We start from the raw sequence: 17,959 nt of genomic DNA on the forward strand, positions 1-17,959 counted from the left end.
GATATTCTGTTAAAACTTGAGGGTTAGTTCCTCATCTCCCAGTACCCACCTTCCTAGGAAGGTCATTTGTTTACTGAGTACTACTTCAAGCCATAGATAGAAGCTCTTTAGGAAATGGGACTGTCTTCTCTATTCTTGATAGCACTTTATACATCATTTCAATATTTATAAATCAGAAGCTGATTTAATACACATTCCCTGAAGACTCATTTTGCAAGATTTCTGTTTGTTTTTCTGCTCACCTTGGACATTTTAATTTATTTCCAAAATATGGGTTCTTGCCACTACTGCACTGCTGCCTACCTTCTCCAAATCATCCTCATCCTTTATGAAAAAAAACAAAAACAAACAGCTTCCTATGGGAGCTTAGAAAGAGAGGTCATCCTGCTTAGCATTCTAGGAGAGAGATTGAGTCAAAACTAATGGGCCTTGAATCCATGATGCTCAGGTTCACTAAATTGATGGTGGTCATCATTACATTAAATCCTCAAAGTCTTATAGCCAAGTTAAAGATTTGCCTACATGATTTGCATATTTTTACTATTTGGTTTATGGATTGATATCAATTTTTACCTGAAACCTCATTTATATGCCTTCAAATGTTTCTACTAGTAGGAACATTCTTAAATATGATGTTTTTATGACTTAAGGTCAAAACATGGTCTAAAAGAATGCATTAAATCTTAAAATAAAATATAGGAAAATTATGCTTCCTAAGCAATTTTTGTAGAGCACAACTCTTCAGAAATGGGAGATACACTTGTTGATAATCCTTCACCTTGGATGCTGCTGGTAGCAATGGCATGTTCATTAGTTGACTATCTTTTGTTTCCAGAAATAACTCACATTCAGTTTGACCTGCTGGCTTGTAACTCCTACCCTATGGTGCTTGTTTGGCCTTTTGACATAGGAAGAAATGGAATACTCATCCTTTAATGGGGCAGACTGCCAAATGATTATGTGGTCCAAACTTCTAGGCAGATAATATGCCTTATTCATCTTTATGTTCACATTTATCCCCTACTGCCCAGGTTAATAGGTGAATATGTTGAGATTCAGAGTAATAAAATAATAGTGTTTAATGATTTTAAGAGATATCATCCAATATCAGAATCTCTTCACCACATTTCTGCTGAGTAATCATTTAAGTTCTACTTGAAATTATCCAGTGAAAAGCAAATTATTTTGTCCAGAAGAAACTAGATCTCCCAAATGGACCTTGAATTTCTTCAGCCTTTTCCAGTATTTAGACAACTATGCAGTCATGTAAATATTAACATTTGAACTGCACCTACACAATTGTAGGACCTCACCCTACCCTACATCCTTGCCTTTTATCCCATTTATTCATTTATTCCTGGAATACCAAGGGAATCTCTCACTAGAACTAAGAAATTGTTTTTTCAGGAAATTTCTTTTGGGCCTCAGTGTTGATTGAAATTCCTGTGAAATACTTTTTTTTTTTTAAGATTTATTTATTTATGCATACAAGAGCTGGAGTGCAGGCCAGAGATGCAGGGGGGTGAGAGGATTCACCAGAGACAGAGTGGGGAACAGAACAGGCAGACTGATGAAAGCACACTGCTGAACGGAGCAGCAGGCAAGCCAGGAGAGGTCTGTTGCACCATGTGGGTTGGTCCTCAGCAGGCCAGGGATTGAACTCATGCTGCAGAGGCTGCGGATTGCCCCATAGTGCAGTGCTAACTAAACCCCTTGCACTGCCAGGGAGGCCCTCCTGGGAAACTCTTGAGGGTGGTGCCTCATGACTACTCTGTGTGGGAAGGTTACTTCTCAAAGTTTGTCTCTTGAATTCTCCAAACCACAAACTCTTCAGGATGCCAAAAGACTCAAAGCAGCTTTCACCTTTATTGTACCAGAACAAAGCCAAGCTGTACACTTTTCAGAAAGGGCCTCCCCGGTGGCGTAGCGGTTGAGTGCTGGGCTGCAAAGCTGCCTGCAGCCTCTGCAGCACAGGTTTAATCCCTGCCCTCTGGGCGAGGGTCCCACATGGCATGCAGATCTCTCCTGCTGCCCGCTGCTCCCCTCAGCAGTGTATCCTCAGTCTGCCTGTTCTGCTCCCTCTGGCTCTGGTGAATTCTCTCGCCCTCCCGCGCTTCTGACTGTACCCAGTGCTTGTATAAATAAATAAAATCTTAAAAAAAAAAAAGAAAAAGAAAGGGACCAAGCCAGCATTTGCCCTAAGTTCGTTAATAGCAACCATAGCACCAGTGTTTGGGATTAAGTCGTCTGTGGTTTGTGAATCTTCGAACTTTTATAGACAGCTTAGTCTCTCCCTGAACTACAGATCCATGGAACTGGACAAGGAAGCTGACACTGTGTTTGTGCAATCTTCCTTCTAGTTCTACAAGTGCTTGCCCAGAAGTTGTTTTTCTTATTGGAAATGACTTCCTCCCTATGTATACCCGCACATACTGTCGCATGGTATTGGGGAATCACAGGGCTGTCAAGGCACCAGACATGATCAGGATCTGAATCTCCATGTATCCTCATCCAGGACACTGCCACATGCCCCCAAGCACTGCAAGGCCAAATAGCTTACCAATTACAGCAGAACCTGTATTCTTCCCACTAGCTAGCTCATCCTACAGACACTCATGAGGAATGAGAGTTGCACACACAATTACTAGATAAAAAACAAAACTAACAAAACAAAAACTAAGGGCTACTTAAGAGACATGTGCCAGTAACATGACAACTCCAAGTGGGGATCTCTGTAAACGTGAAACTTAGTGACTCTCAAAGTTTCTGAGTCATGATTTTATTCTGCTGATCTGGTGACTTTCAAATCAACCTACTCAAATCTTCACATGAATTTGGGCCATCATTCTCCATTTTGTTTGGGAAGTTTGAAATTTGCTTTGCTGCCAAGTTGCAGCTTTTGCTATTTATTCATTCAACAAACAGGGCTGAGTGTATACTGTGTCAGGCGCTGTGCCACATAAAGTAATCCCAATTTGAAATACAAATTCACAGTGATTATAACCACCATGGCATAGACAGTGCATAGCATTCTCTCAGAAAACAACCTGCCACAATTTAAAGACTCTAGCAAGAGAAAAATGTAAGACCCTGGCAGAAAAGACTGCATTTGGAGATAGCAGTGCAGTTTTTAACAGAAGATAGAGAAAATCCCCTGCAAGCAGACGTGGACTCTGCCTTTTTTTCCAAAGCAAGCCCTTAAGGGTTTGCATGGCAAAAATAGGTTTCTGCTGAAGAGCTCCTGATGGAATCATTCATTATGATATCTTCAGCTGACATGATAGAATTGAAACTTTATTTTATCGAAGTTGAAGCTGACGCATCGGATGGTGTTAAGTATTTTATATCCTTTCTGCAACCTATCAAATCCACAAAGACTTTGGAGGTGAAATTTACTCCTGGGTTAATTGGTCATGGTTAGGCATATGCCCAGAACCATAATATAGGTCTGTGGGTGTCAGCGCTGACTGCGGGCTGAACATGGAGCACATGATGCCGCTCAGGGCTTCCAGGGGTCAGGTGGGTAGAGTGAATCAAGGCTGAGGATATGCTTTTTGTGCCTCTAGGGATATAACTGAGATGGGTAGGACTGAACATGTGGCTGTAAAACCTGATCGACTAGCATGCTTGAGAAGTGAGAATGTTCAGGGAGACTACAGGGGATGCTTTCTGTTCCCCTCATTTGGGCAGGCCCAAGGCACCCCTGGACTAATCCCTGTGAGTTCTTGTAAAGCAAGTTTGCACCACTGGACACTAGTGGGATACTGAGGGATCCTGGGGAGAGTCCATCAGATGTTTGTGAACTGAGTGCTCTTTAACTATCAGAAAGGTATCGCTTTCTGTGCCCCACAGAGACTCTGCAGATCAACCAATATGCTTGTCCTTCCTGCCAATGGAAAGATTGAATTCTGTTTTACTATCTAGGCCAGGAGTACCTGGTATCTGGTATGGTCTGAGGGAGAGAAAACAATCTGCACTTTGCTGCACAGAACCTTTGCCGGGCCTCAGAGGTGAGCTGGATCCAGCTAGCGCTCATACTCCTGACAGCCAGTTGTTAATTTTTAGAAACTGTGTAAGCCAAACGAAGGCACATTGGTAGCTGAAATTGGTCATATTTAAAGTAGTTACACCACAGGCATTGGCAAATGATACATATCAGGATTTTTTCTGTTACCAGCACATAGTTGAAACAAAGCACCTCTCTCCTGTGTGCGGGTATAAATTCCTAGAAGTAGATCCATGCATATCTGTCCTTGGGTAGGATATAACTCCCAGGGTTACTGATATGGGCCCAAAGTCTGACAGAGGCACATGCATCCTGGCATGAGTGTGTGGGTAGAGCCTGGCCACCCACTGCGAGAGGCCCTGCAGCTATGCACAGAGCAATTTGGAGGTTTCCACCAAAGTCAATAAGCATTAACCCTCTAAGATGTGAGTGTATGGATCACAGACTGACCCCAAAATGCTTATAAAAATGGCACCAGTTTCACAGATTAGTTCTTATTTATCAGCATGAGCAGGACTGCTCTATATTTTGCAGATAAATTTAAAATCCATCTGCAATTTCCTATTTCCTGGGATCATAATACAGCTTAATTCACTCCTTCATACATTTCTAGATGGTAAGAAATCTATGCCTTTTGGATTTTCATCCCTAAGAACTGCATTCAAATGAAAGAAATAGTAAAGCATAAAATCAAGGTCAGGAAGATTAAGCCCCTTAATTCACATGCCAAACTTCCCATCTCAATTGTGGTTTTGTCTCCCAGCTAAAGTTTGTCTTTTTGTGACATTTGCATTAAGCCCAGAGGACATTTTGAGTGGAAACATGCTGAAAGCATAATTGAAACGCTGAGTGGTGCCATTTGTCTAATTTGCATTTTTCCCTCAGGTGGGGAGTTTTTACTTTCCCCTTTCTTCTCCTGGGGTGTTCAAAGATTATCTCAAAGAATGATGTTGTGCAAGTGATTCCAATAAATCCTCATGTATGGTATATTATATGTATAATTTTTTTCTTTCCAGAAGCTATTTTAAATGCCACAGTGATAAACTATGTAAGGAAGTCCTTTGTAGGTTCAGAACAGTATAAATAGTTCATTTCCCCCCATCAGACAGAGGTTTTGAATATGTGTTCACAAGTTTAATTGTTTATTAGAATCCCTCCTTTCATTTATCCTCATGGTATCATCCCAAGCTACTTAGGAGGCTGTCCCTATAGAAACGAAATTTTTAAAATAGATAGACAGAAACTAATCAATTTCATCCTTAATATGTTCTTTGAACGCTGCCAAGAATCAAGCACTTGCTGGATCTCTGTTTAAAAGTTTCAGAACCGCTGGTGTCTTGACTATATCAACAAAGCTAATAATATGGGACAATAATTGCAGGGATGATGTTATCAGCTGCTCCCTTTAAGGTGAGAATATAATCAATGGGGAGGTAGAGTCTTTTCTCTCTGGGAGAAAGAAGGAAACAGAGTGTGGTGAATTATTTCTCTTTGGATTTGTCATAGATTTCAGATCCATCATTTAGATATTGCTAAACTCGCTCTCACTGAGCAGTCTAGATTTGTGTCTTTCCTAAGATGTGCGTCTTTCTCAAGCCTGCATTATTTATGCTTGACCTACTATTGCAAATATCAGGTTATATCAGATTATCACATACGATTAATCTGTGTCCTCTTAGATTGTAAGCATCCATAGGATGAAGCCAGGAAAGGATCATTTAAGTGAGGGATGGGCAGAGGGGAACACTGTTTAGGTCAACATTCCCAAAATGTTTTGGGAACATCACTTAGAGGCTTTGGTGCATAGAAGAACAAACATATGTTTTTATTTGACTCTATAGATTTATTTGAACTTCATTAGAAAACTAATAACATCTGACACATCCAGCATGCATTATAAAGATTCTCTTCAAATAATTTTATAAATAATGTGAGAAAATTAAAAAGAAAAATATTAAGTGATAAATAGATCAGGTGTGAAAATGCGGTGAAATGTTGAGATTGGAAGCTGAGAGACATGGAAGGAATACATTTGCCCAGGCAGACTAGTCCAGACTGTGTGATCTTAACCTCATTCAACCTCACTAAGTCTCAGATTCTGAAGAGGAAAAAAGAAAAAATACCTACCTCAAAATGACAATTTTAGGATTCATGAATGCAAAGTTCTCAGTGCAGTGCCATTCATCCAGAAAAAGAATACCTGAGATTTGTACAAGTTATCTTTACAAACAATCCACTAGAAGAAAGAATATTTAACAAAACTTTGTGGAGTCTACCATGAAGGGCAGAGCCCTGTCATTTTTCTCCTTTGATGTTTTCCCTTCACAACCTGTCTCATGGGACAGAGCATTGCCGAGTAGAAGGTGAGGATTCAAAGATGGGCAAGGCTGGATTGGCATCCCTTGCCTCACTCCTGTAGCCTTAGTAGAGATACCTATAGTAACCATTTCCATGGTAACGGCAGTACCTGACTAGAAAGAGGTGGAAGGACACAAGAGGCAGGTGGAAAGCCAACTGGAAGAAGGAAGCTGTGTAGGAAAAGGAAAAGGTAACTTCCTTGGGGCCTGTATTGCTAATAATTACTATTACTCCTATTCACAGACCATTGAGATGGGTCTTAAGTGCTTTGAGCATCTGGGCACACACTATCCCTATGTCATGTTCACCATGGGAATTAGGCCTATGCGGGTGGAATACTCTCTGTCCCACTTTACAGATGAGGACCTTAAGGTGTAAAGAGGATGAGTGACTGCCCAAGGCCCCTGGGCTCCTATACATGTGCTGAGGTTGAAAAAGCTTAGAGATATACTATGAAGATAATCCTTTCTTAGGGCCCTGGAATAATGGTGCCCAGCAAGCCTGGCCCCCGCTCTTACCTCTGTGCCAGGGTTGCTGGGAAATATGGAAAACTGTCACTCAGACAAGCAATTCAATGTGTAAGGTCCTGGTTGTTGGCCCTGGCTCCATTAGGCTATTCTGGGGAGCTTTAAAGAGACACTGGTGCTCAGACCCCAACCCATTCCAGTTCCTCAAATTCTCAGGTAGAAGTGGGGTAGGCATTCTTATTGTTTTTAAATGCTTTCCAAATTATTCTCATAAAATTGAGACAGAATCATCTTCTAAAGCATCTGCTTCTGAACTGATTAATGGTGGCAACAATAAACAAAGCTCCCTGGGGCCTCCCTGGTGGCACAAGGGTTAAAGACAGCACAATCACAGCACAAGTTTGATTCCTGGCCTGCCAGGCCAGCGAGCAGACCCATATGGCAGAGCAGACCTCTCCTTCTCACCTACTGCTCCCCTCAGTGTATTTCAGTAGATAGGCCTGTTTTGTTCCCACTCTCTCTGGTGAATCCTCTCACCCCTCCCCCCATCTCTGGCTTGCACCCCAGTTCTTAAATAAATAAATCTTTAAAAAAAAATAAAGCCCCAATCACACAATCCTTAGCTTCTTGGTATAGCAAACTGGATAGGAAGCTGTGCCATACCACACAGTGCCAGGTCCTGAGTATAGATCTGCCCTAACCTGGTATCTCTGATGACATGCGGAGATGAGTGACAGGCCCAAGGGGTTTGGGCTGGGGCAAATGCCCTTTTTTCCTCCATTCATTTCTTCCCATTCCTGGAAAATGGGAATGCTGACAGCTTGAGCTGCAGAGGCAGACACAGCAGACTAGGAATGGGTTCTTGTCTTTTCCAGATATGCAACTTTGAGCAAAGTCTCTTTGCTTACTGGGGTTTGGAGATAAGCCACAGGCTGAATTCACCAATGAGCTAATTGAAAGCCAAGCATAGGAGGCTGAGTGCTGTTGTGAATGGATGCATGCAGGGCCTGGCAACTAGGGGCAACACATGGTTGAGTCTGCCTACACTGCCAGATCCAACCAGACCAGGGGTGACTAGGGGCCTTGCCTGCAGCATTTGCTGTACCCAGCATAGAAGAGGTACCCTGGTTCACCACCACTAGTGTATCTTTTTTCCCCTTGCTTTCTCCCTTGCTCTCTGTGCCTATCTCATCAGCTTCTTTCCAGTTCCCTGAATGCCACAGGTCCTTTGCACTTGTTGCAATTGTGATTCTGTCTGCCTGAAATAGCCAGGACTGTGTTCATTATTGTTTGATAGTATAACTCTATCATTTAACATAAGTAGGCTGTTAGTAAATATTTCTGAAAGGAAGGAAGAAAGGAAAAAAGGGAGGGAGGAAGGTAAAAAAGCAGGGAGAAGGGGAGGAAGAAGCCTAACTGTCATGACACTGGAAACTCCACAAACTTGTCGACTCTCCCTCTTCCTCTCTTCCCCTGCTTCTTTGATCTGCCCATGGCCAGTGCCTGGAAATCCAGGCAACAAGTCCCCAGAGGACACTGTCATTTGAGCAGTGTGCCTCCAGTGGACTGAAGCTAGTCAGTGACAACAGTGAAAGTCACCTTTATTTTTCTCATTTATAGTTCATTTCCCAAACCTGAAACCAGGCATGTCCAGTTACTCTTGGCCACCAAGTGATCAGAAGAAACACAAGCAAGTCCCTTAACACTACAGAGTTCCAAGATTCTACTCATGTGTTCATGCAAAAATGCTTCTAAAGCTGATCAGCAGCTGGGAACAGCACTGGAGCCTGACGCCAGGGCCACTCCAGGGCTGGATAGGAACATAGATGGGTACCCATGTTTTGTTCCTAAATTTAGGTGGGGCCTGGTGGATTGCAGGAGGAATATTTTCTGCATGGGGTATTGTCTTCATTGAGATTGTGTAGTAGTGAAAGGTAAATGGACCAGGGTTCAAATCATGGTCATATCCTTACAGACTGTGGGCGTTGGGTACCTCCTTTGCCCTCTTCAAGCCTCATCTCAAACTGCTACCTTGCCTATAAACTTTGGGTCAGGAGGTCAAAATTGTACATCATTCATTGTCATTGTAATGATTAAATAAGGTAATATACATAAACTGCTTAACTTGAGCCTTGTGTGTGGAGTGTTCCATTCACATCAGCCATTATCATTATCAGTTTACATGGTCATTATCTCTCTGGGAACTGTCTCTCCCCAGAATGGAAATATCAACATACTTCATCAGATGCTCACGCAACTTGTGTATGTATTATTAAAAGACATACAAGAATGTTCCTAGTAGCCATATATTAAGGATCTCAAATTGGAAATAACTCAGATGTTCATCAAGACTAGGTAAATAAATCAACTCAGTATAGGCACACACTGGAATGCTACATGGTGATCAGGATCAATGACTATGACTTGTAGCCCCATGCATAAATCTCACAAACATAATGTTGAGTGAAAGAATTCAGACCAGAAGAGCACACGCTTGTGCTCATACAAGTGATTCCACTCCTATGAAGTGCAAATGCAAATGAGACTAATCTACAGTATGGTAATAGACGTCAGGATAGTGTTGTCTTTGAGGAGGAGGGAGGGATCAGGCAGGAAGCAGCAGAGGGAGACTAGTAATGCTCAGCCTCTTGGTCTGGGTGTGGGGTACACGGGTATGCCCACTTTGTGAAAATCCATCAAGTTGTGCATTCTGATTTATACACTTCTCCATGTCTATGTTATGCTTTAATTAAACAAATTAGTAAACAAATAAGCCTCTTCAACAGAGAGCTAAGAAAATAGAAGGTGGGGAGAGAGAGCAAGTAGTACAAGTCTGTGCTTACTGGCCAGGGTCCCTAAGTCTACAGCAGAGGGCAGACAGACAAGCACATGCAGGGTTCTGATAACCTCAGTAATAGAACAGTGTGCAGTTACAGACGCACCATAGAGAGGAGTGTGCCCAACTGTTCACAGCTGCTGCTCATGGTGGCCATGTGCTGTGCACCATGTGGGTGCTCCAGAACGGCTGCTTTCTCCTGCTCGATTCCAGATGTGACTTAGAATCCAACTGGAGGAGTTCTGCTCAAATCTGTCCTGCCAATCTGGGTCAGGCATCATGGTTATAACCCCCAATCAGCAGTTTTCTTGGCTTCTCTTGTCTGTCTTTCCCAAACCATTCTCTAGAACCCAGCACTATAAAATCAGGATCTTTATATTAGATCCTTGGGTGTTTTAAATAGCTCCCATGTGATCCTGAGGCACCCTAACCCACGGGAAGCACTGCTCTGACCAGCCGAGACACCTAACCCAGCTCCTGGGCTCTGTGGGTCTGCACAGCACCTCACAGACACAAAATTAGATCATGCTCTAAGCTTCTGACTGTTCACTTCACCCACCACACTCAAGGTGGTCCTCTCTATCTCTGTGCCATTCAGGCTTGGCACCTGCCTGGGATATGGGAGGTCATTAAGAATGAGTCTTAATTGAATAAAGTCCTTCTGCACAAGCAAACGGGGCTACAACAAAGAGTTGGGGGACAAAGAATGTCCTTTGTGGATCTGCAGTGGGGACCAATAGTCCACATCTAATAGTCAGAGATCTCTCCAGGACTAATCTGTCCAACATACTTATGTTCTTCTATTTTTATTCATTTGTTTTGTTTCACCAGTGACCTTCAGTGACTGTAAGGGAAACAACAAGCTACACTATGAGGTCTCAAGCCCATACTTCAAGGTGAACAACAATGGTGGGCTCGTTGCCCTGAGAAACATAACTGCAGTGGGCAAGACCTTGTTCATCCATGCCCGGACTCCCCACGCAGAAGACATGGCAGAACTTGTGATTGTCGGGGGAAAAGACATCCAGGGCTCCTTGCAGGTAACACCCTGTTTGGGATAAATTGAGTTCTGAGAAGGAACATGGGGATGTGTTTGTCTGATGTGGAAATTGTTCTTTTGTTTACTACTGACCAAGAAACCTTTGTTGCTGCAAATGACAGAAACCCAACTCAAAAAATGTTGGGGAATGAGTGGGTGGGAATTTATTGGCTCATGTAGCAAATATTTCAGGGATAAGGCTGCCTTCAGGCTTGGCTATGAATGGGTGCCCAGATGATGGCACTTATCTGTCCATGCTCCCGTTCTCCTTCCATTGACTTCACACTCAGGCAATTCCATCCCTGCCACCCCCTGATGTGGACGTCTTGACAGCTCCACTTCTCTCTCTCAGCCTGAAGTCACTGAGAGAGCCTCTCTTCCTGACACTGCCAACAGAGCTGATGTCTAATTTCATGGGCTCTCTTGGGTCACGTGCTCATCCCTGAACCAGTCACTGTGCCAGTTGGGTAGTGATGCTCTGATTGTCTGGGTCATGTGCATTGTCCTGAAGCCAGAGTGGAGTCCATCCCACCTACATCATATGACCTGATAGTGAAAGATGGGTAATTACTCAAAGCAAGTAAGGATGCTGTTACCAAGTAAGGGAAATGGATGTTAGGCAGGCAAGGACCAGAGTTGTCTAGTAAGGTAACCTTTACCTGTGGTCTGCTCCTTTGCCATGTGCAAGTGTCATTTCCTTTCCAGGTGTGCACTAGCACTGGTCCTTGCACTGCATACATGTGCACATACTTCTAGGGCTGCCACAAACTGCACTCCAGATTTCCTGATTGTGTCAGAGACTTTTGTTACAAGGGACTAACCTACTCCTCCTACCTCAGAGACTCTGGCTTCTAGGTTATAAAAGGGAAAGTCACACAGAAGATGCTGGTAAAATAATGACAAGATAATGGCATTTCCCCAGTTGAATGTCACTATCCTTTTCTCCTGCCTGCTAGTCTGTTCTTACCCAGTTTTTCAAAGCTCTTGATTCTCGCTGGCTTTTTCCATCTGCCACACTCCCCCTAACTCTGCTTCTTCTGCTAATTCCATTCAGTGGTGGAGTGTGATGGTGGAAGGAACACCAGTTTCACAACCAGGGAGCTGAGATGATGCAGTTGCCAGTGTGAGCACCACTTTCTGCCAGTGCTGTCTGTGCCATCTTGAAAGACTCACATAGCGTCTTTATCTGCAGCCTTGAGGAGCTGCACGATCTGGGATGGCAAATAAGTGGCATGTGCATTACCACACTCTTGTCACAAGACTCATGGCAGATAATGCTAATCATGCCTGGCTTGACTTGAGTGTCTCTCCCAATATAGTACTTCTGGAAGCCTCTAGCCATTGATCAGTTCCAGACGATTCCAGAGTTGGAATATCTGGACTGGACAAGCTCCATAATTCCCCGTCATATCTGTGTCTGTGAGTGAAGGGCAGACTGAAATGAGTGCTTAGTGCGCCTCTGATAACTTCCAAAGGGAACAGGGTGTCAGTGAAACCACACTATAGTGAGTGCCATAGGTGAGCTTTTCTTTTGCTTAGTTAAGGTCATTTTCACAGCTTCTCTCTCACTTGTGATACGAATGACTCAGCAAATATCCACAGAATGGTTGACATGTGCAGCACAAACTGCTTCTAAGAAACAAGCAAGTAGTAGGGAGAGTAACAGGGGGCTGCATGTGTGTTTGGAAGCAGTGTAGATCGACACATGTCTCTCATGACCGGTATCCCACCCTTAGAGCTGGGGACGGCAGTGCAATAGTATTTAGCTTTAAAGCAGAGCAGGGGGCTCCTGGACACTTCTTAGGGCTGGGAGACCCGGGATTCAGCCTAGCAGAACTGCTTTCTCAGGTCCCAGGAGCACTTTCTTCTGGAGGCAAAGCCCCTCAGAGCCCTGGCTGGTTCTCATTTGCCGCTGTCTGAACACATTGTCGACAGAGCTTGGCTGCAATTGTTTGCTTCTTACAAAGCACGGTGGAGGCTGCTATGCCATTCAGTTTGCCAGACTCCAGCAGAATGGAGCATTCAGCTCCTGCCTCCAGTAATTTTACGAGGTTTGAAAATAGGCCTTGTGAAGCTGCCCAGATGTGTCCATAATAAAAAATCCAAAAAGAAAGAAAATAGGCTGGAGAAAAAGATAGGAAAACAAAACAGCTAGCAAAAGAATTTTTCTCAGGAGAGCACAGTCCTTAAGAGATGTTCAGATGGTATTTTGAAAGTCCTACTGTGTGCAGCCAACTGGGTCAGCTGCTAGACAGGGAAAGCAAGGAGTAGAGGAGTCAGCTCAGCTCCTGTGGGGGAGGGAAAGTGAGCATGTAGCATTAAGTACCAAGCAGGAGGCAAGCGTGAGCAGCTCTGTGCCTTCAAAGATGGGAGGGGAGGAAGTGGGGCTGCAGCAACAGCCAGGGTAATGTGCTCTCTCCTCTCAACATGTGGCAAGGACTCTCCTGGCCCACAAATATTGACCCTTTATTTCCCCACCATCTTGGAAGCATGGCTACTGTCCCCACATATATATAGGGAACTGATGCACACATAGGTAAGTGAGAACCTCTATTTCTTAGTGGGAGTGGGAGCCTCTATAAAGTATACATGCCTCAGTATATGCTTTAAGGTACATCACTTGTAGCCCTCACAACCTCCTGTAGGGCTGCTGTATTACCCGCTTCCTACCTGTGTGAGAATTTGGCCAGTTTCTCCTAACTTGAAATGGGCAGAAATGAGTTTGAGATTCTGGTCTCTCTGTCCAAACACCCATCCTCCCTCCTGTCACTTGGCTCTTCAGGAGGCTGTGCCACTGCAGATGGGTCAAGAGATCAGGGATGGGTTAGAGCAACCCAGTGGTGGTGGAGGTAAACCACCAAGGGAGTCGTGGCCTGAAGGAAGCTGAGATCAAGATCCAGGTGGGATAGTCCAAGCTCATCTCACCTGGAGGGTACAGGTGGGCTGGCTCTCTCAGGACAGGAGTGGTTGGAAAGAAGGTCAGTCAGGCTTGGCTGTGATGAGTTGGCAGCTCCTGGGACATCTTGATAGAGATGTCCAGGAGACAACCAGGTGTGTGGGCTCAGTCTCAGAGTAAACATTTGGGAGAATAACAGCACTATGATAGGGCTTTAGCTTTGGTGTCAAAATTGGATTTAACTTTCTGGCTCACTATCTATGACTATGACTTCTGACAAATCATTCAGCCTTCTACCCTTCCCCAGCCTCACCTATGAAATAGGATAGGGAGAGAACTCATAGCACAAAACTGCTGTCCTGGGCACAACACCAACATCAAGGCCAGGTGAGCTGACCTGTCGATGGTGTCATTTTGGAACCTCTAGAGAAAGAAGAAAGAACTGGGCCATAAAAGCCCTCATTGACCAGAAGAGAAGCCAGTGCTTGGGGCAGGAGGAGAAAGTGACGTCAGAGTAAGGGATGATGTGCTTAGGAGGTGCAAGGGATGGCGCCCAGGGTGCCCCCAAAAGTAAGCAGAAACAGGGACTGATTTCACCAAGTTTTGAAAGAAAGGGTTCTCTCAGAGAATTGTGACCCCTGTGAAGCCAGGTTATCAGCAGGAACCACCCACACCACCCCCACCCAGTTCCTCTGTAATAAAACCTCTGTAATATAAATGGCGGTGCCTTTCTCATTTTCGCGAAAGCCTGAGAACCACCTTCCACTTCTGCTACAAAGTCTTTAGCCAAAACCGTGAAGTCCATCGCTAATTATTTAATTGCAGACTCTCAAGCTGTTTCTGCCGTTTTAATGAATAGGCTGCCCAGAAGTTAGTACCTGCCTGACTGTGTAATATCACCTTAGATCTGAGTGGGCAGAGGATCAGTTTAATCCCTCATAGTTTGACAGGAGAGATGGAATTATTGGGGCAGGGCCAGGTAACTTCGCATGCACAAAGTACCTGGAAAGGTCCAGACCCACTGAGAGCAGAAAGATGTGCCTGCCCAGAGCTTCTGCTTGTCCTCACTAAATCTACTGTCCCACACTGCCTGACAATGATGAGGGGGGAGGACAGTAGGGTGTTTGCTTTTATTTATTTAATTGTTTTTACCTTATACATAGGACTTCGCAGGTTTATAGGGGAAAGCTCTGTGTATTCATTCGTTATGCACCTTGCGTAGTGATACAGAGCTGCTCATGAACCTCATTTTCAAGCCTGGTTTTAAAAAAAAAAGCACTATTTATTTCTGAGATGAGAAACTGTAGCTCCCACAACTGTAGATTATCACAAGGAATTCTGACATCACGTACAGAACTTGGTGAAGTCAGGCTGGGGAGTGAGAACATGGGGGAGCTTTCAGAAATGTATTTTGAATTCCGGTGTGGGAGCTAAAGGATCAAGACTACTAACTTCTTGAAATGTAGGTGTTCATACTCTAAGAAAGGGTAGAATTTAGATACCTGTGAAGGAACACCTGGGTCCCCTAAATGACACATGAGATGCACGTGTGATAGGAGAGTTGTGGGATCTGCCTTCCTGCTCCCAGACTGGGTCATCTGACAAATGCAAGTCTGACCATTTCCAATCTCTGTTTGATGGCTCCTGATTTATTATCAGCCTGCTTGGCCCATGGGGTAAATTCTGAATCTTTATACAGGTCTGAAAAGGTCCTTCAGGATGTAACCTGGCTGGTCTCTGCAATCCCCCCTCAAGTCTGATTCCCTTTCATTTTTAAGAGGCTTCATCTGCTGAAATATCCCCTCCTCCAAAAGCTTCCCTGATCCGCTGTCATGGAGTATCTCCTTGCTAGTCTCATTCTAGCACTTGTTCTGTTCCTTCTTGATCTTCTCTCTTTGTAATGATGCATTTACATCTTTGTTTAAGCATTTAAAGTCTAGCTTCCTGATAAGAGTGTATGTTTCCTGAAGGCAAGCTATAGACTGCTCTCTTCCTTCCTGCCTCCCTCCCCAACCTTCCTCTCTGCTATGTCCACTGCTCTATCCTCAGCACCTCACACAATGCCTGACATATAATTTGTGCTCAGGAAATAAAAAAGCAAACTGGAATTAGCACTGTGTCCAGCACAAAGTTAGGGCCATGAAAATCTCAGCCCCTATATTAAACCCTGTACATACCAAACCACTTGTGATTTCTTGGATTGACCAGGCAGCTCGCCCTGCTCTTCCTACTGGCTGCCTCTCTGTCTGGAATAGGCCCCTCCACCGTGGACTCAGTAGCATCAACGATCTGGCTAACTCCTGATACTTTGGAACCGAGCAAGATTTCCCTTCTCGAGGGACACCATGCTGATTTTCCCCCTGACTGGTTAGGTGTTTTTTCTTCCTTGTTCCTGATAGAACCCTGCCTGGTTTCTGCCATCATAACAAAACTTTGTCATAAACTTTGTCAGATTTATATTTGTGCTTGTTACTATCTAGATTCTGAACCTCCACCCCAGGGACCTGGCTTCCCTGCAGGGAGACTAAGAACATGGTCCTGGAGCCAACGCCTTTGCATGAGTTTAGCACTGCCCTTAGCACCTCATTCCAGCTTCTTCAGCTATGAAATGGGCTCAGCACAGCCTCAACCTCAAGGAGGAACTTTGAGGGTGAAATGAGTAAACACATGCAGAGCATATAGCACTGTGTCCAGCACAACGTTAGGGCCATGAAAATGTCAGTCATTCCTTGTCACTGTTCAAGCAAAGTCAGACCTATAATAAATGCTCAGTGGATGACAGTGGAGATAACCCAATCTTTCATCCTTTCCTTGCACAACCCAATTCTATCACCTTTACAAGCTGTGGAGAATTCAGGACTACCACTGAGCTTAAATCACCCCCATCCTCATTCCTCAAGTGCCCACTTCATATGAAACAGTGACTAAACTTCCAAAAGAGTATCATTTATCTCTCTGGGTCCACTCAATACACCCCCAAAAACCCAGCAATATTTAAAAGTTAGTTACAACAATTCACATTTCTTAAATGTAAGTCAGTGCTTGATATTTTCAGTAAAGGCAAAACTGTTCTCTTCATCAAGTTGTTTAAATTAAATGCAAAAAGAAAAAAAAAATACCCCCCTTTTTTTGTCATTTTAAAAATCCCTGAAAAGAAAAGATGGAAAAATTTCTGATAGAAGCAGCTAAATTTAAGGCTTGTTTTTCTTGGTTGATCATCATCACCATAAACATGCAATTTGAAAGACATAATTTTGGCTCCTAATCCAGTTTCAAGAATCAGAATGAAAATAGTTCCAAAAACTTAAAGGGAAAAGAGCAATTTGATGAAGGAGCAACTTGGGAGAGACTGTTGGTTTTGTTTTTAATGTTTAAAATAAATGCGTCATCAAGTGTGTGGAAGTCCAGGTTAATATCACTACTCCCGTGAGTCTTGCGTCTGGAGTTGGGGGTAGGAATGCGAATAGGAAGCTGCAACGTTTTATCCCACTGCTTCTCAGAGTCTCAGGGCCTGCTCAGGACCAGGGTCTGAGGCTCAAAGCTGACTGGCTGGCCCTCTGTGACAGCACTTGTAGGCATTTGGGTAAGTTTGGGTGAGTTGTTATGGGGCCTAGATTGATCCAAAATGGAGATCTAAGCACACATTTAGTGCTTATCAGTCACGTGGCACTGAACATCCCTACCCTAACCCCTATGAGTTTCAGTTTTCTCATCTGTACAAATGGAGGTAATACCCCCACCTTGCTTAAATGCCTTTATATGTTTAGGGAACATAAAATTAAAAATGCAGGGGCCTCCCTGGTGGCACAAGGGGTCAAGACATAACCTATGAAGCTATCCGCAGCTACCACAGCATGAGTTTGATCCACAGCCAGGGAGCTACCCACGTGGCGCAGCAGCCCTCTCCTGTCTCGTCCGCTCCTCCTCTCAGCAATGTATTTCAGTCAATCTGCCTGTTCTGTTCCCCACTCTGTCTCTGGTGAATCCTCTCACCCACCCCACATCTCTGGCCTGTACCCCAGCTCTTCATGCATAAATAAATAAATCTTTTTAAAAGATTTAAAAGATATATATATATATATGGAGAGAGAGTGCCTAACCCAGTGCTAACAAACGGTTCTCAGCCACAGGTCATTTATTCTTAATATTTCTGTCACCTCTGTATGTATTTTTCCATCTTTCCTAATTGCACAAGAATATTGTGCAATATTCTAGACAAGAATATTTTTGCACATTTGTTATTGAGATAAACTCTCATTTTTATCAACCCTGAGACAACCATTTGGAGCCTGTTTGTTTTGTCTATTTTTCCATCTGACCCACAGGATGACTGTCACAGTGCATGCAGGTGACTTGA

The 17,959-nt window shown here is 43.8% G+C and overlaps 1 protein-coding gene across 1 annotated transcript in view; it reads left to right on the forward strand.

The window, feature by feature from the left end:
• CDH13 (cadherin 13) overlaps positions 1-17,959 on the forward strand; it is a gene marked incomplete at both ends in the record, with an annotated part of 945,642 nt that overhangs the window by 353,104 nt on the left and 574,579 nt on the right. The window contains one exon of the mRNA XM_084256718.1: positions 10,499-10,707. Coding sequence (XP_084112844.1) covers positions 10,499-10,707 — 209 coding nt within the window. The remainder of the gene's footprint in view (positions 1-10,498; positions 10,708-17,959) is intronic.

This window comes from Talpa europaea (genome assembly GCF_964194135.1).
Source record: "Talpa europaea genome assembly, chromosome: 16".
NCBI lineage: Eukaryota > Metazoa > Chordata > Mammalia > Eulipotyphla > Talpidae > Talpa > Talpa europaea.